Source organism: Macrosteles quadrilineatus, unplaced genomic scaffold, assembly GCF_028750875.1.
Source record: "Macrosteles quadrilineatus isolate MER2022 unplaced genomic scaffold, UCM_ALF_1.0 Scaffold_1__1_contigs__length_201487025, whole genome shotgun sequence".
NCBI classification, from domain to species: Eukaryota; Metazoa; Arthropoda; class Insecta; order Hemiptera; family Cicadellidae; genus Macrosteles; species Macrosteles quadrilineatus.
In genome coordinates, this window is record NW_026542594.1 from 74,509,174 (window position 1) to 74,531,966 (window position 22,793).

Genomic DNA, 22,793 nt, shown 5'->3' on the forward strand with positions numbered 1-22,793 from the left:
TTATATTTACACAGCTTGGCGGCTGGTCTGGCGGCTTGGACAATTAATAGAGGAAACTGAAACATAACATATGCAATGAGATTACCTATTATAATACCCAGCCTTGTATGATGGCCCAGTTGAACATCGTTATATTTACACAGCTTGGCGGCTTGGACAATTAATAGAGGAAACTGAGACATAGGATATGCTATGAGATTGCCTATTATAATACCCAGCCTTGTATGATGGCCCAGTTGAAGAATGTTATATTTACACAGCTTGGCGGCTGGTCCGGCGGTTTGGACAATTAATAGAGGAAACTGAGACATAACATATGCAATGAGATTACCTATTATAATACCCAGCCTTGTATGATGGCCCAGTTGAACATTGTTATATTTACACAGCTTGGCGGCTTGGACAATTAATAGAGGAAACTGAGACATAGGATATGCTATGAGATTGCCTATTTTAATACCCAGCCTTGTATGATGGCCCAGTTGAAGAATGTTATATTGACACAGCTTGGCGGCTTGGACAATTAATAGAGGAAACTGAGACATAGCATAATGCTATGAGATTGCCTATTATAATATCCAGCCTTGTATGATGGCCCAGTTGAAGAATGTTATATTGACACAGCTTGGCGGCTTGGACAATTAATAGAGGAAACTGAGACATAGCATAATGCTATGAGATTGCCTATTATAATACCCAGCCTTGTATGATGGCCCAGTTGAAGAATGTTATATTGACACAGCTTGGCGGCTTGGACAATTAATAGAGGAAACTGAGACATAGGATATGCTATGAGATTGCCTATTTTAATACCCAGCCTTGTATGATGGCCCAGTTGAAGAATGTTATATTGACACAGCTTGGCGGCTTGGACAATTAATAGAGGAAACTGAGACATAGCATAATGCTATGAGATTGCCTATTATAATACCCAGCCTTGTATGATGGCCCAGTTGAAGAATGTTATATTGACACAGCTTGGCGGCTTGGACAATTAATAGAGGAAACTGAGACATAGCATAATGCTATGAGATTGCCTATTATAATATCCAGCCTTGTATGATGGCCCAGTCGAAGAATGTTATATTGACAGGCTTTTTTCTAAAGCAGGTTTTTATTTTGGAACTTTTTTTGCTGGCCGTGTCAATTATTTCAATTTATACAGTTTTTTCCTATATTGTTGTTTGTAATGAAAACAAAAAAAGTTGGAAATCACACATAATGTGTTTTTATATTTGTTAACGTCCCAAAAAATGAACACTCCCAAACAATGTTCAGTCCTCTGGCACAAAAAGAGAAATTAGGGTTCAGAATAGCACCATAATGCTCTGTCAGCAGAATCCTTGTTTGTTCTTGCTTCCTCGTTATAATATACTTGAACATATTGGTGCCTATAAGAGTTAATTTATTAAATGATATTGTTTTAAATCCAAAGAGTCTTCTCCAACCAATTGTTTATCTAATTTCACAAGTGTCTATCTCTATCTACTCACATTCTAACACAATACTCACATAGTCTTGTCATGATCGTAATTCACCGCGTATTTCAATATTTCAACGGCTGTCAGTTCATCAGTGAACACTCACTATCCATACAATGGCGAGGTGGAGCTTACAAGATGGACTAGCGAGCTTGTATACAGTGTGTGTCGCTGTTGTTACTGTTATCGCGGTCAGGATCTGGTCTACAGTTGACCTCGATAAAGAACAACCTCGGAATACCAAGGGCACGTGATAGTGCGCGTACAATAGTTAAGTTCGTGTTAGTGTAAGTGGATTTAACACAACTTCAACTTCACTACACCTTGTCAACAAGCGAGTTAGCACAATACTTGCCATTATTTATGCTTATTGTATGCTAATATGTTGTTTGCATTATAAAAGGTTGCGTCTAGACGACGGAAAATTAAAGAAAATACTGCTGATTGTCTTCCTGCTTCATTGAAACTCAAGGTGACGTATTCACTGTTTCCAAGAAATTATTCAACCAATTGTTTGATCTTGATAGGCTACTCATACAAAGTCTACAAGCTAAGTGGAGTGATGTAAGGTTCTGAAACTTAACAATAAATGGCTTAAAGGACTTACTTTGAAGTCGACCCAATGGCGTTTTTGTTCAATAAAGGCGTTTGTTTGGCCTTTACTCCTCAGAGACGAGATGTTTTGGAGTTATCAATCATAGACATAAGATGGTTGGCACAAGCCTTTAACTGTGCTAAAGAGTATTTTTATTTATAACGCTATGAATTCCGGTTTATGGCTGATGCCAGATTTTATCGGCGATTCTTGTGTTTCTTAAATATATAGCCTAGTGAACCTTCCCTGGACAAAATGTACAGTACGAAGAACAACAAACTGATTATAGCGTGCAAAGTACGTAATTGCTGCATTTACTTACTTTTACACTCTTTTTGTCGCACTCGTCCACTAGTTACACAAAAAACTTAAGTCTCGCTTTATCAAAAAAGAAAACGCTTAACAAATTTGTTCCAAAATACAAACCAACGTTACAGAATTGAAACTACAATGAACGCGTGTCGTTCTTCAGTGTACATGGCGTAACGAGGGTAGTTGGTGTTCACGATGCCGTATAACACTGTCCGCGGCGCAGGGGCTGATCTACGAGGGTAGTTGGTGTTCACGATGCCGTATAACACTGTCCGCGGCGCAGGGGCTGATCTACGAGGGTAGTTGGTGTTCACGATGCCGTATAACACTGTCCGCGGCGCAGGGGCTGATCTACGAGGGTAGTTGGTGTTCACGATGCCGTATAACACTGTCCGCGGCGCAGGGGCTGATCTACGAGGGTAGTTGGTGTTCACGATGCCGTATAACACTGTCCGCGGGGGCGCACTGATTTCGAGCACGAAAACCCAAAACGCGGTGAAATCGAGCATTGCACTGAAGCGGCAATAATGGGTTCACTAATCTTTTGGTGATCTCGAGCATTTGGCCTTCCTAGAACTTTAAAGGTGATTAAATAGGGGAACGTGAGAAAAAAAACATTCAAATCAAACTACCAGATTTATTTCCTGACCTTGTTGCCTACACACTTGACAAAAGTTAACAAATTAATGTGCGAGTCCTTCAGTTGTTTTAGTTTCACATCGATAAACTTTTGCCGTACTAGGGTGTCCTTCCTTTGCTTTGCTTCTTCTCTGCGCAACGCACTGTTCAGTCGTATGTACGTTTCGGCTTGGGCACTATTGCAATGAAGTCGCAGAAAGCCTAAAGTCATACCACAGACAAGGGAAACAAACCTTAGACATAAAGTCACGCTGCCGTTCCGGGTGCGTCCCTTACAACGTGCGTGCTGTACCTTTGAAACCCTTCTTTGCGTGAATCATTACTAAAAATGCAATACGTGTGTAAATATTATGTAGGCTAATCCATATTTTTTTTTATTTACTAGGGGTTTTTTAAATCCCCGGCGCAGCTAAGCTGTATGTACTAAGCAAATTTCATCCACATTGGATTTCATTTCCCATTGTTAAATAAACAAATATTTATTCCATCCACACTTAAATATCGCCTTAAACATGTCAGATTAATTCTCTATTTAGATACCATTACGTTTAACGCGTACTTAGTACTTTTCTGACACGGGAAAGGTAATTTAGAGTGTTTTTTAGTAAAATAATAAAAGCTTAGGATGAAATAAACCAATTTTTCAAATGTAATAACATATATCCAAAAACAAGCAAACTACAACAGTTAATTTATTCTGCATAAGAATAACTTGAGAGTTTTAGATTTACGATGTTTTTTTTCGAATAAATTAAATTATTTTATTATTTAAATTATTAAACTTTTAACCGTACAAACATACTTTCGAAAATTGTGTAAAGAGAAATCGGGGAATCCTAAGTTTTTAGGCTCAAAAATAGGGAAACCCAAATTTACCCTACAAAACCACCATAATTCTCCGTCCACATGGTCAGATCATGCTTGTTCATGAACTCGTTCGAATAAATTTTGATTTAGACATTTATACAAAACTAGGCACTATACCCATGCCTTGCAACGGGGTCATTATGTAAAAGACACAATTTTGGTTCTTTGAAAATGCCTTAAAATTATTCCACACCCACAATTTAATTAAGAAACAAAATTGAACTGTATTACTTAAATTTATAATACAGTAGTACGTTTTTGTTAACTCAGACTGTGAACACCTATTTATGCTACCTAGGATCAAAAATCAATGATAGATTTTAAGGTAGCTATTTCATCAATAAACAGATAGATGCATTGTCCTTCCAGACCTGGAGGTTCCATGCTCGAAATCAGTGCACCGGTCCGCGGCGCAGGGGCTGATCTATGAAATTCGGCGAATATAAACACTAAGCCTGCTGTAAATAAGGATTGGCTGTGAGAGTGAGAGGGACAGGAAGGCAGCGGTCCAGGTGATACTAAGCTGAGATACTGAGGCAGAACCACGGACCAGAGCTGCTGGCTGCATAATGAGGGGATGTGGCACACAATACCACACACAACACTGTAGATACTGGCTGTGTGGCGATACCGAGGTGAACTACAGAAACAGTTCAAATCAAGTAAGGGCATTTGAGATGTTTTGTTGAGTAACATCTCTATTAATGTCTAATTGTACAACTAAACGAGGCACGGTGGTGTAAGGTGTCTGTATGTCTGTCTATCTGCCATTTCATCGCGTATAAGACCAACTACGCTGTTGGAGCAACTAAGTTGAAACTAGTCGAAGTTAGAATCATAAACATGTGGTTCCCCTACACATGGTGTAGACAGTAAACCTCTTACAAACTAATAAATATTGCTGATTTTTGTAAAGTAAGTACTGTAATTAAGTATCAAACTTTTACGAATTGAGTAAACATCGAGTGTAGGAGAAACTTTAAAGCGTGATACTTAAATTAATTCAAAAAGAAGCAATATAGTGGTTCTAATTTTCAAAATTACAATTGATTTTCTAGTAGAAGAGTTGAAAGAATTCTCCTGATTACATTTATTCATACATTTCCAAGGCTACCGGAATTCCTAGTATACTACCGTTAGTAATACATCGCAAATTAACCATTCTTACCTGTTAAAATAATAATTTGAAAAAAGATACAGTGGTTTTTTAACCTAATGTTTTCACTAAGTCACTCAATGTTTGTCTAAAATAAAACCCCTTTAAGCTGGTTGGAGTCCTGTTACTGTCAGGAAACTTATTTGAAATCTCGTTTGTTATAGCAACTTCCTCCAAAAAATAAAGAAAAACCAAATTCATTTTAGTAGTTAAGATAATATGTACCTCTCCCCTTTGTAATTTTAAAACTATGTGGCAGGTTATCATTTAAAAAAATAATTATTATAACAGAAAATGGGGAGCGAGCTGGTCCAGTGGTTTGAGCGCGGGACTTCGGTCTCCGAGGTCCCGGGTTCCAATCCCACCAAATTACCAATGGATTTTATCTAAGTGATAGTGTCACAACCTCTAAGTCTAGCCTGAAATAAATTTAAAAACAATCCCGGGCTCGTGCCTAGCGTCCTAAGGCAACAACAATTGTTACAGAAAATACGTGAAGTTCTTTAACTATTGATAGTGTTTCACGTTTTGTATTTACCGGTTTTGAAGCCACTTTAAAGACTTATTTTGTGGGGTTTAAGTTCCAACCCTATCAAAAATCACTCATATTATGTTGTTTTACATGTCATTCATTCATCATTGATATTAATTTCCCTATTGTTTTGTATGTTTTCTCCTATAATGTTTATTAATACACCAATAATGTGTTATCAGTTATTTAAAAGGTTATGTTTCTCCTTGTTAATGTGTGTTATTTCATATAACTTGTTCAATGTTATATAATATTCCATCACCCCAGAGACGTAACATCTTCTCTTTTATATTACAATATAATAGTTATGCAAATCCCTACTTAGAATGATATATTATTGTAAGAAAACATTGCAATATAATAAACTTAAATAAACAATTACTTTTCAAAGAAAATCAAAATTATCGTGACAAGTGTTATGTGAATTCACCAGCTGTACTCTTCAACAATGGATATGTGACTTCCAGACCTTCAACGATTTCCTCCCCAGATCCTGCCACATCTTCGTAGTGTTAACTTCATTTTACAGGGCATTGTGCCTAAATTAAATTAATTCTAAAGTTTAGCCTAAGAATTACATCGCTTAGAACCAAAAGTAATAGGGAAGAAGTATCCAGAAGAGTACCCAAATTTAAACTAATCCCATTATGATGACTTATGATATGAAAGATTCGACTCAAAGATTTTGGAAATACTCATGATGTACATTACAGATCGATATAATCACAATTTATTGTAAATATCTTATAATTTTTCAGAATTTGATCTTGTTTTTTAGTGTTTTCTACAAATAGCCTTACTCATAGCCGCATTAGGTTGTCCGTAATAACGACTATGAATAAAAAAAAAACATTATTTCTATTTCTTCTCCTTTGTTAGTGTTATATGACTTTCCTATGTTTCCATGATTTGCAAATCGGCTCTTTCAATGATTACTAAGAAATGTAGCACAGTGTTAATTCAGTTTTCTTTTTAGTATATCAAATTATCCAGGCTCTCTCGCTTTTTTAGCGAATTTCCCATATAGGGAATAAGTTATTACCGTAGATCTCATGGTAAGACCTGGACCCGGGACCGATTTAGTTTTTCTTTTGGAGGTCCCCAGAGGCCAAAAACACAATCCGTTCAAATTTAGATATATAAATGAAATATATATATATATATGTGTGTGTGTGTGTGTCCGATAACTCGAGCAAAAATGATCCGATTTTGATGAAATTTGGTATAAACGTGTAAACCTACATTTATTCGAACGAATTCGCGAACCAGCATGATCGGACAATGGGAACAGGGGTTTATGGGGGGTTTTATGGGGTAAAAATGGGTTTTTCTAATTTTTCACCCTGAAAACATAAGATTTTGCAATTTCTTTCTAAATCATTTTGTAGAGCTCAAAAAAACAAATAATTTAGTATATTGAAGCATTTTTGCGCGCCTAACGGTTACGGAAAAATCGCAAAATAGTGTAAATTTAAAATTACCATGTTATTCTTATGGAGAATAAATACAGTGTTGTAGCTTGCTTGTCTATGGATATATTTTAATGAAATTTAGAAATTTTGTTTACTTCATACTAAGCTATTAATATTTCAATAAAACCCCCTTATTTTCTTCCCTGTAGCAGCAAACCTAAGTACTCATTAATATTAATAATATTTAAATAGGAAATAAATCTGACAATTTTAAGGGAATAATTTAGTGGAATTCCAGCTGTGTAGATGGAAATTCGCTTAGTCTGCAGGTTTGCTGCGGCGGGGGTATTTCGTTGTTATATTTACGCCAACCCAAATTCAAATAGTAAATATTTCATTTCAACCAAGTCAGTAAATGTTTGTAGTAAACTGTAAAAAACTTAGCAAACTTATTTACTGTTTACAATTAACATGTTCTTCTTCTCACTTATAATTTCTGACAACAGCTGGAGTTTCATAACAATTTTTGTTTCCCATGTTAATCTTATGGAGAAATACGAAAATTTAAAGGGCCCCAGGGCCTCACTCTCTAATTATTTCCCTTAAAAGGAAGTTTCCTGCACAACTTCACGTTACGCTCTTTCCATTGACACCAAAAACATATCAATCGGTTCAGTAGTTTTAGTTTCGGAGGAGTAATTCTCACAAAAACCCTGCTTGCGTATTAAATAAGTTTAGATAGATTCTAAATAATTATGTGCTATTGAAGAAACCAATCCATGTAACTTAGAACAAATAATTTATATCAATCAAAATAGTATCACATGGTCCCTTTGTTGAATTCCTCGTCTTAGGACAAACACGAAGTAATATTTGGAATGTAAAATTTTCGTTTTCAAGTAGTTGAATTAATATTACTTGGAGTATAAAAAAAAATATTGCCAAGACAAATGAGAGTTAGCGCGACAGAAACAATACTGTTGATATCAAACAAGAATCTAGTTGGGGTTAAGTAGGCCTAAATATCATGTAAAATCCATCAGTCACGTTTACTGTATTAAGCTACTTCCGTCCTTCATACACGGCAGTTGTTAGACTTGATACTCTACATTTTCATTCGATCATTTCAGTGGATGAAATTTATTCAATTTAATCATAACAGATATTTATCATGACAATTTAAAATCATTTATTGGTAGAGGAATGGTTTGTTGTGACAGTGCCTGCGGTGTGTCGAATGTGACATGATCGCTGTACGTCTATTGCAGCACGCTCTCTGCAGGCGCGGCCCATGAACTACTGTTAGTGCCGTAGCAGCCACACACAACTCTTTTACTAAATATTTCCCCTACACTGCATCCAATGTGTCTTCTATGTGCTCCCTACCTCTAGCTATAAATAGATTTATCCCGTTCTAAGTCTATAACAATCACATCACATTAAATATTTGTATATAAAAAACAAAAACGCATATCATGAAAATGTTTGTTTTTAGTGATTAGAAAAAAGTGTGTTGAAATCGAACTTTTCAAAACTCTGATATTTTAAATAGAGTTTGAATATTAAAAGAGTTTTCACGTTCTTACAAATACAAGGAAATCCAAAAGTACAGTACAGCAAATATTGGTTTTATTAATTATGTTTTAACTTTAATAATAAAATAAACGGTATCAGCATTCTGACACATACTTTCTCCCATAAGTTTGTCAACAACCTTTATCATATTGTGTAAGCGGTGAGAGTAAATATACGGAAAAGGGATCAGTAAAATTTTGATCATAATTTAAAGGATTATAACATACAAAATTTTTATCAAAATCGTTCGGGCCATTTTTGTGAAAATCCTATTTTCCCGTTATTTTATGGGGTTTTTATGGGAAAATAACATAATCTACAATAACTTTTGACCGGTAATTTTTACAGAAATGGGATTTGTACCACTTTGTTCAGAATATAAAGGACAATGACATACTACATTTTTATCAAAATTGTTTGTGCTGTTTTGGGGAAAATCCTATTTTTCCGTTATTTTATGGGGTTTTATGGGAAAATCCCCATTAAAAATCAAAATTTCTAAAAAATTGAAAAAAAAAACTATGAATGTTGTAAGGACCATCACATACTATGTTAAATCAAAACCGGATTTTTGTCTAAAATCCTATTTTTTGTTATTTTAGGGGGTTTTTATGGAAAATAACATAATTTAACATAACTTTTGAACCGTAATTTTTACAGAAATGGGATTTTTACCATTTTGTTCAGAATTTAAAGGGCTACAAAATACTAAATTTTCATCAAAATCGTTCGGGCCATTTTTGGGAAAATCCGATTTTTCCGGTTTTTTATGGGTTTTTATGGGAAAATCCCCATTAAAAATCAAAATTTCAAAAAAATGAAAAAAACGCCTGGAGATACCATGGATTAGAACCTACATACCAAATTTCATCGAAATCGGACCACAGGTGTAGTCTCTAGCTCTGTACACATCCAGACACACAGACACACAGACACACATACACACAGACACACACACACACACACACAGACATCACTTCGAAAACCACTTTTTTGGGTCCAGGGGGACCCAAAACGAATATATCCACTCAAAACTCAAACTTGAAAATTTTGACGAAAACAATACTTTCTCCATATACTATGGTATAGGGGGAGAAAGTAAAAAATTTAATATTGTGTGTTTCTGGGAACATGCACTTTTTAGTGTCGTGATGACTCACACCATATTATGCTAATCAACTGCTAGAAGTAGGTTTCATCTCCACTGTGTACCTAACTATTTCTCAATTCCTTCCGTGCTAATAGTAGCATTTATAAACAGTGGAGAACCACTGGTCAAACCACTGTATATTTTCAGAACATGCTATTTTAATAAACAACTACTTATTGGGTACTTGTATGTCCCTCAAGTATGTTCCAATAATTATGTTTAGATAAGGTTATTGCACTCAGGGGAAATACAAAATATTATTTGGTAATCTGTAATTTAAAATTACAGTGCTTGAATCGTAACCGCTGATTATTCGATCGGAGATTTTTACTCGCGATGAATCTCTTGTTGATTGAAGGTTTATTCTATATTTCCTTATTCTAATTGTAATTTGAAGCATCACTCTAAGTTCCAACTCAATTTACCGAAAGGCACTTTTTTACATTACATCTTTGTGAATCGGTCACCAGAGTCGATGAGTGGTGTGGGTAATGGCATTATACCCGCAATATTCTCACACGTTTGAACCATGTCTAATCGCTGTAATCACGAGAGGGTGTCGGCGCGCATCCTGGTGGCGGCGGCGGCAACTAGCGCCAGAGACGCGCGGTCTGCCTGTCGCTGCATGCACGAGTCGGTTCGGTCCTCGTCTCGTCAGTCGACTGGCGAGTAGCGAGCGGTGAGGATCTCACATCGCTGTATAGGCATACGTACACCTCGCACGATATGTAACGTGACCGCGAGTGACGGTGACTTTGACACGATGAAGTTTCCAGTGTTGTTGTTGTTGGGACCGTGCGTGGTGCTGGGGCTGGGAGGTGGCAACGACATCGGCAGCTCCAGTCGCATCGGCGGGCATCCCATCATCCTGCACGGGCACGGGACCGCAGGGGAGTTGACCAAGTGTCCGTGGGCCTGCTCCTGTGTAGGACTCACTGTTGACTGTTCACATCGAGGACTCACCCAGGTGCCCAGGAATCTGCCCAAGGATGCCGAGAGAGTGTGAGTAAAATAAACAACAAACCTGTACAGCGTGTTATGTTGTTATTTGTAATGCTATCACAAGAAGATTATGCCTAGTCTTGAGACGTAGTATGAGTAAATAAATGACGCACTCATGAAGTTGATGAAAATATAGGGTATATGGTACATGATTAGTCAGTATTTATTTTAATACTTAGTGTGAAGAACTTGGAAACGAACGCTAGGTGTTCATAATTTATCTAATGCAGTAGGCCTATTTAAAAAATATAAATTTTTAGAACGATTTTAAATCAAATTATAGCGTTGTAGTTTAAAATTTAGTTAGGTTGTTTGCAACTTCCGATGAGGAAAATAACACTTAACGCGATACGAGCCAACAGCCAAACGCGACATTTAGGCAAAACAGCCCTAAACACCGAGTACTGTACAAGGTTTTAAGTGGAACTGGAAAGGATAGCTGCTCCTCGAAATGCGTCACTTAACCCTTTCAAAGAGGTTTTAGTTAGTTCATTCAAAGAAACTTCCCGATTAAGAGACAAAAGGAGGAACACCGAAGTGCCGTCTAGGGAGGGCAAGCTTTCTCCTAACGCATGTTGATTAGGCTAAAATTAGACCATCTCAAGTTGAATTAAACTTATTGAAACTTGCTTTAAATTTGTAATAGGCTTGTTGCTGTTGGTTATTTAATTGAAACGTTACGGTACCTCTAAAAAGAAACATAATGATATTTTTGTTCTAAAAAACTGTATTCTTTTAAACGTAGGTTAGCATTGTACAAAAAGGTTGTGGAAAAATCACTGAAGAATGTATAAACTAAAATACTGACGGCCTATTTATTACACACAAGATGCAAATAACAAACAGAAAATAACACAATAATCTAAGGCCACAACTCTAATTGTATGGATAGCTGATTGGTTATAGTTCACCCCTTTAAATCTACATGTCGCTGGTTCGAATTTGAGCGAGATCGAGTCTGGACCCAGATGCCATTTGCCATTGAGCTTTCAATTTATGCTAGACCTATCTAAAAAAAGTCGACGTTACATGGTATGTAACAACTTTGATGGGAACTGTTCCCTTACAACATTAAATTACTGTTGAGGGTTGCTAAAAAACTATCGTAGCGTCCAAACGCTATGATAATATCTCTCTATTCATCTCAGTAAATCTAACTTAATGAAATATAATATAAATGTAATATGTGATTTAATTGACATTTTATCAACGTCGAATCAGAACGTTTGTAATGTAAAGAAATCGTCGATACAGTTTCAATTAGTAGGCTATATAACTACATTATAAGAAGACGCACATTTAAAGAGCACTCCTAAGTGTAACGGTATCTTGGACCAATGTTGGAGATGGATGTAGATTCCGGGTCTCGGGAGATGTCCGTTGCTCGGGACACGGCTAGCGCCGACATCAGCCACGACGGGGCTAATTTGATATTCCGGTGGAGTGGAGAAAGAGGGACTCATTAATAAATCAACGAGGTTTTATTAGATTTCAGAGAGGACAATTGACACGTCAAGTGGTTGTGATGAGTCCTGCCGGTCTGTCCTAGGCACGGTGTCTGTCTCTACAATCGATGACTACTGTAAGTGTATCACGGTGATGCGAGTCTACCGGTAAACCGCAGTCGATCTCACGATATTCGCAATATTCTGGGATCTCAGTGTTTTATTGCCCATATCAATTCATCTGTCACAATTCCGACTCGTTCCTGTAGTAGAGGATGGTCCAGGTTGTGGCATCTGTTGAACCATCTTCGGACAATTAAATAATATATTTTGTGATATCTTCCGTGGATTGACACATAAAGAATACAAAACATGACAAGAAAACATTTAGGTACACTTTTTGCTTATCCCACCTGCGCCGCGTCGTATACCGTATCTATCACGTAAGGTAGTACACACCTCCCTAACCACACTGATTGTACTACCATTGACAATTGGGTATGAATGGCAGCATACATTCATGGTCAACGTGTTTCACACGTCCCTGAATATTTTTTATTAAAACTAACGCAAATAATTCATTATATTTCTAAAATTGCATTCGTGACAACGCTTTAGTAATTTTACTCTAGATGCTTTGTGCCAAGTAGCCTAATGTGTTTAATTTTTCCGATTTTCAAGCTTAGTAGTACTGTAGTGGTATTCTTAATCTATGATCGTAGTGACCGTCCACGTGTTATGATGTAAACAAACCATTGACCTTCAGCCCGGTATCTTTATTAATGGATGTAGTTATCTAGATTATCAATTTGGCGCGATATGTATAGGCTAGTTAAGTGCTCTGACGTTTACATCATTATTTAATCGATGGCTGAGCATAACGGCCACTGTTTAGTAACAAGTGGCGATTAAAATAATTTTCATATTTTAGGTTACTTGGTATATTTTGTATCAAGTATTCCATTTCAGATTTGATAAAGGGTATTGTGATTTTCCTTTTTCTTTACAATGTCCTTCGTCATGATAATGATCATTTGCTGGTCCCCACAGTCTTGTCCCGCGAGCACAGTAAAGCTGTTACTTTGAGACCCTCTGGAGAACAACGTATCACGAATTATGGCGCGAAATGTCTCTTAAATATCATCAGCTGGGGAGGCCTACCGTGTATCAAGTTAAGATGAAACTAAGTGGGCGTTATAGCCCTTATATTTTAATATTTACCATGATTTGTGAATAGTAACATAAGGTTTGATCGTGTTATTTTCCAAAACATGTGTGTTTGCTATCATACTGTAAACTTTAACACGACGTCGACGACGACTGTAGACTATTTATAATACGTTAAAAAGGATAGCTGTTTCGACACGTCGATTATCAGAAAGCTTCTAGATTAACCCTGATGATCCCAATTCGTCTTATTATATTTTTATTTATATTCAGTTGGACTTATTGCAAGACATATTTTACTGTATAACCTCAGGAGCACAGCCACGTCTAGTCCTAATGGATTCATATGTTTTGTGCCAGCGAAACTAATTTTTTTGAAATATTTGATATCCAGGCTATATCATTTTCTTTGCATGGTCATAACATATCCATAAAACGTAGGAATTTCTTTCTTCAATTATTGCTCATATTTAAGAAGTTTTCTAATATACGGCATCTAATAGGACTGCACATCGCAATAAAAGTTGAATTGAGAAATACCTCTACTCAGAGTAATAATAAAGGTTCGACCTCTTTCTCTTAAGACAAGTGTTCTGCTCGGGGCTAATCAAGGGCCATCCCCTCTTTGAAGATTTTACAACTTTAGTCTGCCAAGGGTTTCAGCGCTTGAAGGCACTTTCGTCATTGGCGCCGAACACTACTGTGCTGTTATTATCGTTGGCGCCTTTAAACTTTATACAATACTGAAAAGTATAAATTTCTCATATCATACTATATCTACATTTTAAAACTATTAAACATAATTTAAAATTCATTATTCCTAATTTTTAGATCAAATAAACACAATAGGCTACATTTAGTTTTACAACAGGTTAACAACTATAGGCTACCCATCTCGTAGATGCTTACACGGGAGTGTCATATTCGTAGTACACAAATCGTCTATGGTATAGATTTCATTAAATACTTATCTGAATCGTCAAAGTTTGTCATTATTTATTTAAATAATGTCTTCATAAGTTTTATAGGCATACCCTGTATGAGTTCACATGAAATTATGTATACTTGAGCTGAAGTTTTTTAGAAAAATATTGTTTGTCATAGATTTTTGTTGTTCTCAACTGGCAGTGCGTTACTAAATAATTACTTACTGTGAAAGACATAATTTAGAACCCTCTCCTACGTTGTATTATTTTCCACAATTATAACAGTAGTTTCCTCATAATGCGGGTTGGTCCTAGGCAGAACACTTTATAGCAGTACATCTAGATTTATTTTTTAGACTATTATTGGTTATACATATTTGCTTATACGTTCATTTGAAAACTTTCCATATCTGTTGTGTGCAAAGGTAAGGCTTTTAACACTTGTTTGTTCTCATTCCCCCCTAATTTGGACATGCCAAATCCAATAAAATTATTTTCAATTTTGAAAAATGCCCCAAAAGGGCCCAATTTGGGGGGTAGGGGTGCTTTTTGAGAAATTTTCAAATGTAAACATGGGTTGTGTGATACATCAATTTAAAGGTCTAATCACCCCAATCATTTTGGTGCAAAAAAGTGTAATTATCTTTAACCGTATTTACAGGGTGGGTCAAAACGTTTTATAAAAAGACTTTGAAGTTAAGTACCGTATCACCCTAACTACTGAACGGAACCGCGCCAAATTTCTTTCCAAGCTTATTCTTGAGCTACTCTTTAAGATAACTTGTAGTAAGTTCATTTTCCATGTTATTTTCTAATTTAAAAAAATCTCAAATTTTAAGAATAAAAGAAAGCTGAAAACTCAAAATTCTTAAATAGCAAGGTATAAAAAATTTCATACCACGTAAAAAGTCCTTTTTTAACAAACATTTTACGTATTTAAGTTTTCTTTCTATCTCTTACCGTTTAAAAATTGTAGTAGACAAACATAATTTTCTATGGTAAAATTGTAACTAGTTTTCTAATAAAACAGCCAAAATTCGTCTCTAGACACATTAAATGGTGCAATAACTTAACACTATTCGTGCTATCGACATGTTTGAACATAATAGTTGCATTTATTTCAATGTTAAGCAATTGCGGGAATTCCCGTCATCAGCACCCAACGTGTTAAGGAAACAATTCATAATTATTTTTAGGCAGATAGGCAAACAAGTCATTACGTTTTACTTTGTGAAAAACAAGTTTTATAGCTGATGAGAAAAACCCAAGCGTGAGTCGCTTTCTGTAGTACCATTGACTAGTCAATGGTAGTACTAATTTCAAAAGTAACATTTCCTTTAGTACCTAATCAAATATGGTGTAAACTTAAAAAAATATACTTTATTTTTACTTATTGGTCATAACAAAAGTGTTCCAGGATAACTGCAAAGTGTTTAACAATAGATATCCAGGTATACCCTTGAGTCATATGGCTGTAAATGATTTAGTTAGGAAGTTTTCTGAAACTGGCTCAGTTACCAATGAGAAAAGAACAAGATGAAGGGTCCAGGATGAATTCTGACACACGTAAAAGTAGTTGATCAATTTGTTATGAAACCTACTAAATCGTTGAGCAAAGTGCAATGTGTTTTATTAGAAAACTAGTTATAATTTTACCATAGAAAAATATGTTTTTCCACTGCAATTTTTAAACAGTAAGAGATAAAAAGAAAACTTAAATACGTAAAATGTTTGTTAAAAAATGACCTTTCTTGTGGTATGAAATTTGTTATACATTGCTATTTAAGAATTTTGAGTTTTCAGCTTTCTTTTATTCTTAAAATTTGAGATTTTTTTAACGTTAGAAAATAACTTGGAATTTGCCCTTACTACAAATTATCTTAAAGAGTAGCTCAAGAATAAGCTTGGAAAGAAATTTGGCGCTGTTCCGTTCAGTATTTAGGGTAATACGGTACTTAACTTCAAAGTCCTTTTTTAAAACGTTTTGACCCACCTTGTAAATACGGTTAAAGATAATTAAACTTTTTTAGGACCAAAATGATCGGGGTGATTAGACCTTTAAATTGATGTATCACACAACCCATGTTTACATTTGAAAATTTCTCAAAAAGCACCCCTACCCCCCAAATTGGGCCCTTTTGGGGCATTTTTCAAAATTGAAAATAATTTTATTGGATTTGGCATATCCAAATTAGGGGGAAATGAGAACAAACAAGTGTTAAAAGCCTTACCTTTGCACACAACAGATATGGAAAGTTTTCAAATGAACACCCTGTATAAGTCTAAATTCCTTCTAAGTACAGTCTAGGCGTGAAATTGAATGCTGAAACATTTTGTAGTTTATTTTATAAGCTAAGTTATAAAAGGGTTTAGATGTTTGTTAGAAAACCGATTAACAGTGAAACATCCACCTAATACTCTATAGATTACATTCTATCATAGCATGGGTTGATTTAGCCTATGCATAGCATTTACAATTATGAAAATGTTACTACCATTTTAATACTAACCTGCAGTTAAAGGATGAAAAAGACTAGTAAAATGAAACAAATAAAAAAAACCCTTTACGCCAGTTGAACTATTGTATCACATTGAGAACAACAACTTCAACTCTGTCACTCAGCGTAGTGCTTCCCGATACTTGTTTACTTGAGCAAAAAGTTTTAAATAATACGTAATGGCAATTTATATGACTTGCTCAGAACATTACTATTGTGAAAAAATGATTTTGCATAACGTTCCATGCGAAATTTGTATCGTCTGGTAACTTTCTCCTGGGATCATTTAATAAGATTCTTCAAATCTGATTGAATTCCTGCTAATATTTTACGTTGGATTGATTATAGTACTTGTGTTGATGTTAAGCAGGAAACTGTAGAAGTGTGTACCCTCCCTCGCAGTCTCGGGCTCTAGGGTGGAGATCCTTTGTAGAGTAGAGTAGAGAGTTTCCGGCTGGATTTGCATTGACTGCCGCTGCAGTATTGGACTGGACAGCGGCTTTCATCACTCGGTCATTCCCTTCAATTATTCGCAAGACATAACCGACAACCCCACGGCGAGTCGTTCACCCCGACTTTACTTCCGCTACAGTTGTACTAGGGAGGCTCAAGCAATCCACAGCTTTGCTAACTCGAGTTGTTTTTATTTTGTTGCATACAAGATTTTTGTTTTTTTAATTAATATAATTTTCCTCCAAATGGGGTTTAATGCTAAGTAGATATGTATATCGAGCTATACCCCTCAAGTATCATAAGAAAGTGTGAGGACCAAGTCAGGAATTCATTGAAGTTTCTTGTCACATTGTAGTTTGTTTGTGATTATGGTTTCTCGGAGAGCTGTACACGAAGCATTGGTGACAAAAAATGTTAGCCTAGAGTTATTTAGCCACACTTTTCTCGGAATGTACTCTCAATTGTCTTAAAAAAGAATAGACCGCCGACTATGGCTAATTTAAACGCTTACATATGAAGACGAGTTGATCTAAACAGGAAAGACCTGGCAACACGTGCGATCTATAGGCAGACCAAACCTGGAGACTCGTCTGTCCGGCTGTAGCTGTGACATGCTGTCCACGTCTAAGCTCGTGTCTCGGCATTCCTCAGAATCTCATCGATGTACCTTCACAGTACAGAGCATCAAGAACACTAACAGACCAAACCTGGAGACTCGTCTGTCCGGCTGTAGCTGTGACATGCTGTCCACGTCTAGGCTCGTGTCTCGGCATTCCTCAGAATCTCATCGATGTACCTTCACAGTACAGAGCATCAAGAACACTAACAGACCAAACCTGGAGACTCGTCTGTCCGGCTGTAGCTGTGACATGCTGTCCACGTCTAGGCTCGTGTCTCGGCATTCCTCAGAATCTCATCGATGTACCTTCACAGTACAGAGCATCAAGAACACTAACAGACCAAACCTGGAGACTCGTCTGTCCGGCTGTAGCTGTGACATGCTGTCCACGTCTAGGGTCGTGTCTCGGCATTCCTCAGAATCTCATCGATGTACCTTCACAGTACAGAACATCAAGAACACTAACAGACCAAACCTGGAGACTCGTCTGTCCGGCTGTAGCTGTGACATGCTGTCCACGTCTAGGCTCGTGTCTCGGCATTCCTCAGAATCTCATCGATGTACCTTCACAGTACAGAACATCAAGAACACTAACAGACCAAACCTGGAGACTCGTCTGTCCGGCTGTAGCTGTGACATGCTGTCCACGTCTAGGCTCGTGTCTCGGCATTCCTCAGAATCTCATCGATGTACCTTCACAGTACAGAACATCTAGAACACTAACAGACCAAACCTGGAGACTCGTCTGTCCGGCTGTAGCTGTGACATGCTGTCCACGTCTAGGCTCGTGTCTCGGCATTCCTCAGAATCTCATCGATGTACCTTCACAGTACAGAACATCAAGAACACTAACAGACCAAACCTGGAGACTCGTCTGTCCGGCTGTAGCTGTGACATGCTGTCCACGTCTAGGCTCGTGTCTCGGCATTCCTCAGAATCTCATCGATGTACCTTCACAGTACAGAACATCAAGAACACTAACAGACCAAACCTGGAGACTCGTCTGTCCGGCTGTAGCTGTGACATGCTGTCCACGTCTAGGCTCGTGTCTCGGCATTCCTCAGAATCTCATCGATGTACCTTCCCAGTACAGAGCATCAAGAACACTATCAGACCAAACCTGGAGACTCGTCTGTCCGGCTGTAGCTGTGACATGCTGTCCACGTCTAGGCTCGTGTCTCGGCATTCCTCAGAATCTCATCGATGTACCTTCACAGTACAGAACATCAAGAACACTAACAGACCAAACCTGGAGACTCGTCTGTCCGGCTGTAGCTGTGACATGCTGTCCACGTCTAGGCTCGTGTCTCGGCATTCCTCAGAATCTCATCGATGTACCTTCACAGTACAGAGCATCAAGAACACTAACAGACCAAACCTGGAGTCTCGTCTGTCCGGCTGTAGCTGTGACATGCTGTCCACGTCTAGGCTCGTGTCTCGGCATTCCTCAGAATCTCATCGAGGTACCTTCACAGTACAGAACATCAAGAACACTAACAGACCAAACCTGGAGACTCGTCTGTCCGGCTGTAGCTGTGACATGCTGTCCACGTCTAGGCTCGTGTCTCGGCATTCCTCAGAATCTCATCGAGGTACCTTCACAGTACAGAACATCAAGAACACTAACAGACCAAACCTGGAGACTCGTCTGTCCGGCTGTAGCTGTGACATGCTGTCCACGTCTAGGCTCGTGTCTCGGCATTCCTCAGAATCTCATCGAGGTACCTTCACAGTACAGAACATCAAGAACACTAACAGACCAAACCTGGAGACTCGTCTGTCCGGCTGTAGCTGTGACATGCTGTCCACGTCTAGGCTCGTGTCTCGGCATTCCTCAGAATCTCATCGAGGTACCTTCACAGTACAGAACATCAAGAACACTAACAGACCAAACCTGGAGACTCGTCTGTCCGGCTGTAGCTGTGACATGCTGTCCACGTCTAGGCTCGTGTCTCGGCATTCCTCAGAATCTCATCGAGGTACCTTCACAGTACAGAACATCATGAACACTAACAGATTATTGCCGAAATTCCCCATTATGATAAGCAAAAAACCAAAGTTTACATGACATTTCGGGATATGGAAACAGACACTATCCAGTTTCAATAAATAACGGGTGTAAACAAGTAACAGTTTGAACAATTTGTTTGAACAAGTAACGGGTGAAAAAGTATTAAAAACATTACAAGAAAAGAACAAAGCCCCAGCTGAAGCTGGTAAAATACAATAAAATAATAGTGGGTCGTGTTTTAAACTTTAGGATATTAGATTTCAGGCCCTCAGGTTTTAGATCCCGAAACGTCGTAAAACATAAGATTTTACTATTATTCGAAAATATCCGCAATGTTTGTTATATTAGATTTAACATAACAATTTGCATCGCCTAAAATGAACTTCAAACAAAAAATTAAGGATTAGATATAAGTTATTTCGTTTTCTTGCAATATATATCCAGACATCTAATGATATTGTGAGGCAATGAAATACTTTAATGAAAATCCTCCAGTTGAATAAATTTTGAATTAAAGAACATGATCTAAACGTTCTGATTTGGTGTATATATAATAGAGTTGTTAATACAATATAAGATGAAGAATTGGTTGCCTCTTCTATAAATTAAGAGATGGTTTATTGAAATGTACTGCACTGAATGTAGATATTCAGTATGCATTGACACCACTATGAATTGTTCAGTTTAAATAATATCTTCTTCAAAGACATGTTTAAATATGGAAATCCTTTTTGAAAATAAATATTGTGTTTATGTAAGACTTTAAATACAATTCCAAACTTAACTGTATAACTGATATGTGAAATGTAATTGAGTTTGGCTAACAAGCCTGATAAGCTTTACGGAGAGCTCGGCAATGGCCTGACCGTCAACTGTGGCATTTGATGTCGAGTGTAGGGTTTATGTTCCTTTGTAGGGCATTGTGGTAGCGTGGGCGGGAGAAAGGTAAGCCTGTGTATCTCTTGAACAGTATATTGTACCTATACAGTACATGGAACAATATTGGTTACCAAGCCAAACATTGTTGCCACGTCGTCTTACCAGTTTAGATAGGCCGACTCTGCTGCATTGGCTTTTACCGTGTTTGATGTGCACTTCCCTCTAGCCTGGCGTCTAGAACCATATTCACCTGCATCCCTGCGGCACAGAGACCGTAAATAACATTATGGAATGCAAGTGCGAGGTGCGAGCTGCGAGACATGCAAAGTCAGGCGTTTGTCGTCTGTCTCAGGTAATTTATACCTGTTGGAGTGCGTGGAGCGACGCAAATCTCTCGCAAAACACATCATTGTGACCGCAGTCGACGACTCATTAGGATTTCATACCTCAGAAATATGACAAACGTCTTGATGTGGCAATATGTAGCTACTTAGAATTCATTGTGACTCTTCAACGCCACTCATGCACATTTGTAATGGTAACTTCCCAGATACTTTGCAACATAATTTGAAAACCATAGTCGCAAACTTTTGCGAAAGAGTTCTAACAGTCATTTGGACTTACACCTAACTTATTATTTCAATATCAATTAAAAACTAAAGTGTCAATTAATGAGAAATTTTGTTTTCCTAAGTTAAAAAAACAAGCGCAAGCAAGTTAGAAAAAAACACTTTTGCCAAACAATTATAAACTAGGCTTATGGTTTCATAGGGGGTTTCAGTTGACAAAATTAAGGTATTTTCAATAAATTCCGGTATTTCCAAGAAATTCTCAGCTATAAAACAGATTGTGCATTTGGTGTCAGATTGCTATTTTCTTTTCCCACCTTATTATTTAATAACGATACTGCAAATTTACGACGAGCAATGCGTTACAATTAGTCGGGGAGGACAAGTTCCCGGTTTTAAATTACAGCCCATATTTAATGCAAGACTATATTTAGTAAATATTTCTACTACTCCCTCGGCCATATTTTAGGGAGGGTGCTGTATTAAATGATTCTCCGTTGCATTAAGCCAGTCTTGGGCTCAATTATTGGGGTGGATTCCCCTCTCAGCACTTCCACCCCCTTCCCAGATTTCCCCTTTTTACCCTTTACAGTAATTTGGTCACGTTAAAATAGCTGCCCGTCTCAATTTTGTTTGAGACATTATGTTTGTGACTTGGAAATATAGTGTGTTAATGCACAAACTAATAATTTGCACAAACTAATAATTTTGCCCCTCATTTGAGAAAACCATAGAAAGGAAAATTACTCAGCTCTCATAAAATAAATCAGACATAAAAGCTAGTCCTTGTACTAACTTGTGTGTTCCTGTACAATTTGTATGTTTTGTCCTGCTTAATAAAACCTTCGTTTAAGGTATATTTTTTAACTCTCTGCTCAATTTCAATAAAAAATACACATAATAATAATCATTACCATTAAGCTGTACGCAATTCACTTTTGCTTCTAAAATCAATTAAATATTTGTAAATATATTCCTTTGCACAATCGTTAGCGTTTAAATTAATGTAAATACAATGAACTAAAGAAGGGGTAAAAATAAGAACTGGTATGTATTGTTGTTGATTTCTTACTTATTACACTTTTATTTTTATTACTCCTTATTAATTATTATCCTTATTATTATAATTTGTGTAGTATTATACAAATTGATAAACACATTTGAGCCCTGATTTACGATAATAGGGACTGGCTTTCTTAAAATATGTAATACAAGTTTTCCGTTATTTTATTTATGCTTACTGTGATATTTACATAATGAGCTGCAGGTAATGAATGATTCCTGAACAAGTTCAGGAGGTAGAGTACAAATACAGATCCCTATGTTGTGCAATTATTTTTTACCCATAAAATTTTCATATGTAAGTTTATTTCAACTAAGTAAACTTTTAAGTAAGCGTATCATTTGAAAATAAAATCGTATGTTACATAATTTTCATACATGCATCAGCGCATTATATAATTTTACTAGGAAGCCTTATAAGTTAGCCTAGCTTGGAAGAAAGA

At 36.9% G+C, this 22,793-nt stretch overlaps 1 protein-coding gene across 1 annotated transcript in view; it reads left to right on the plus strand.

The window, feature by feature from the left end:
- Window positions 1–10,370: 10,370 nt before the first annotated feature.
- LOC128983609 (protein slit) overlaps window positions 10,371–22,793 on the plus strand; it is a 383,814-nt gene continuing 371,391 nt past the window's right edge. The window contains exon 1 of the mRNA XM_054402968.1: window positions 10,371–10,721. Within this exon, the coding sequence (XP_054258943.1) occupies window positions 10,483–10,721 (239 nt within the window). The 5' untranslated portion in view covers window positions 10,371–10,482. The remainder of the gene's footprint in view (window positions 10,722–22,793) is intronic.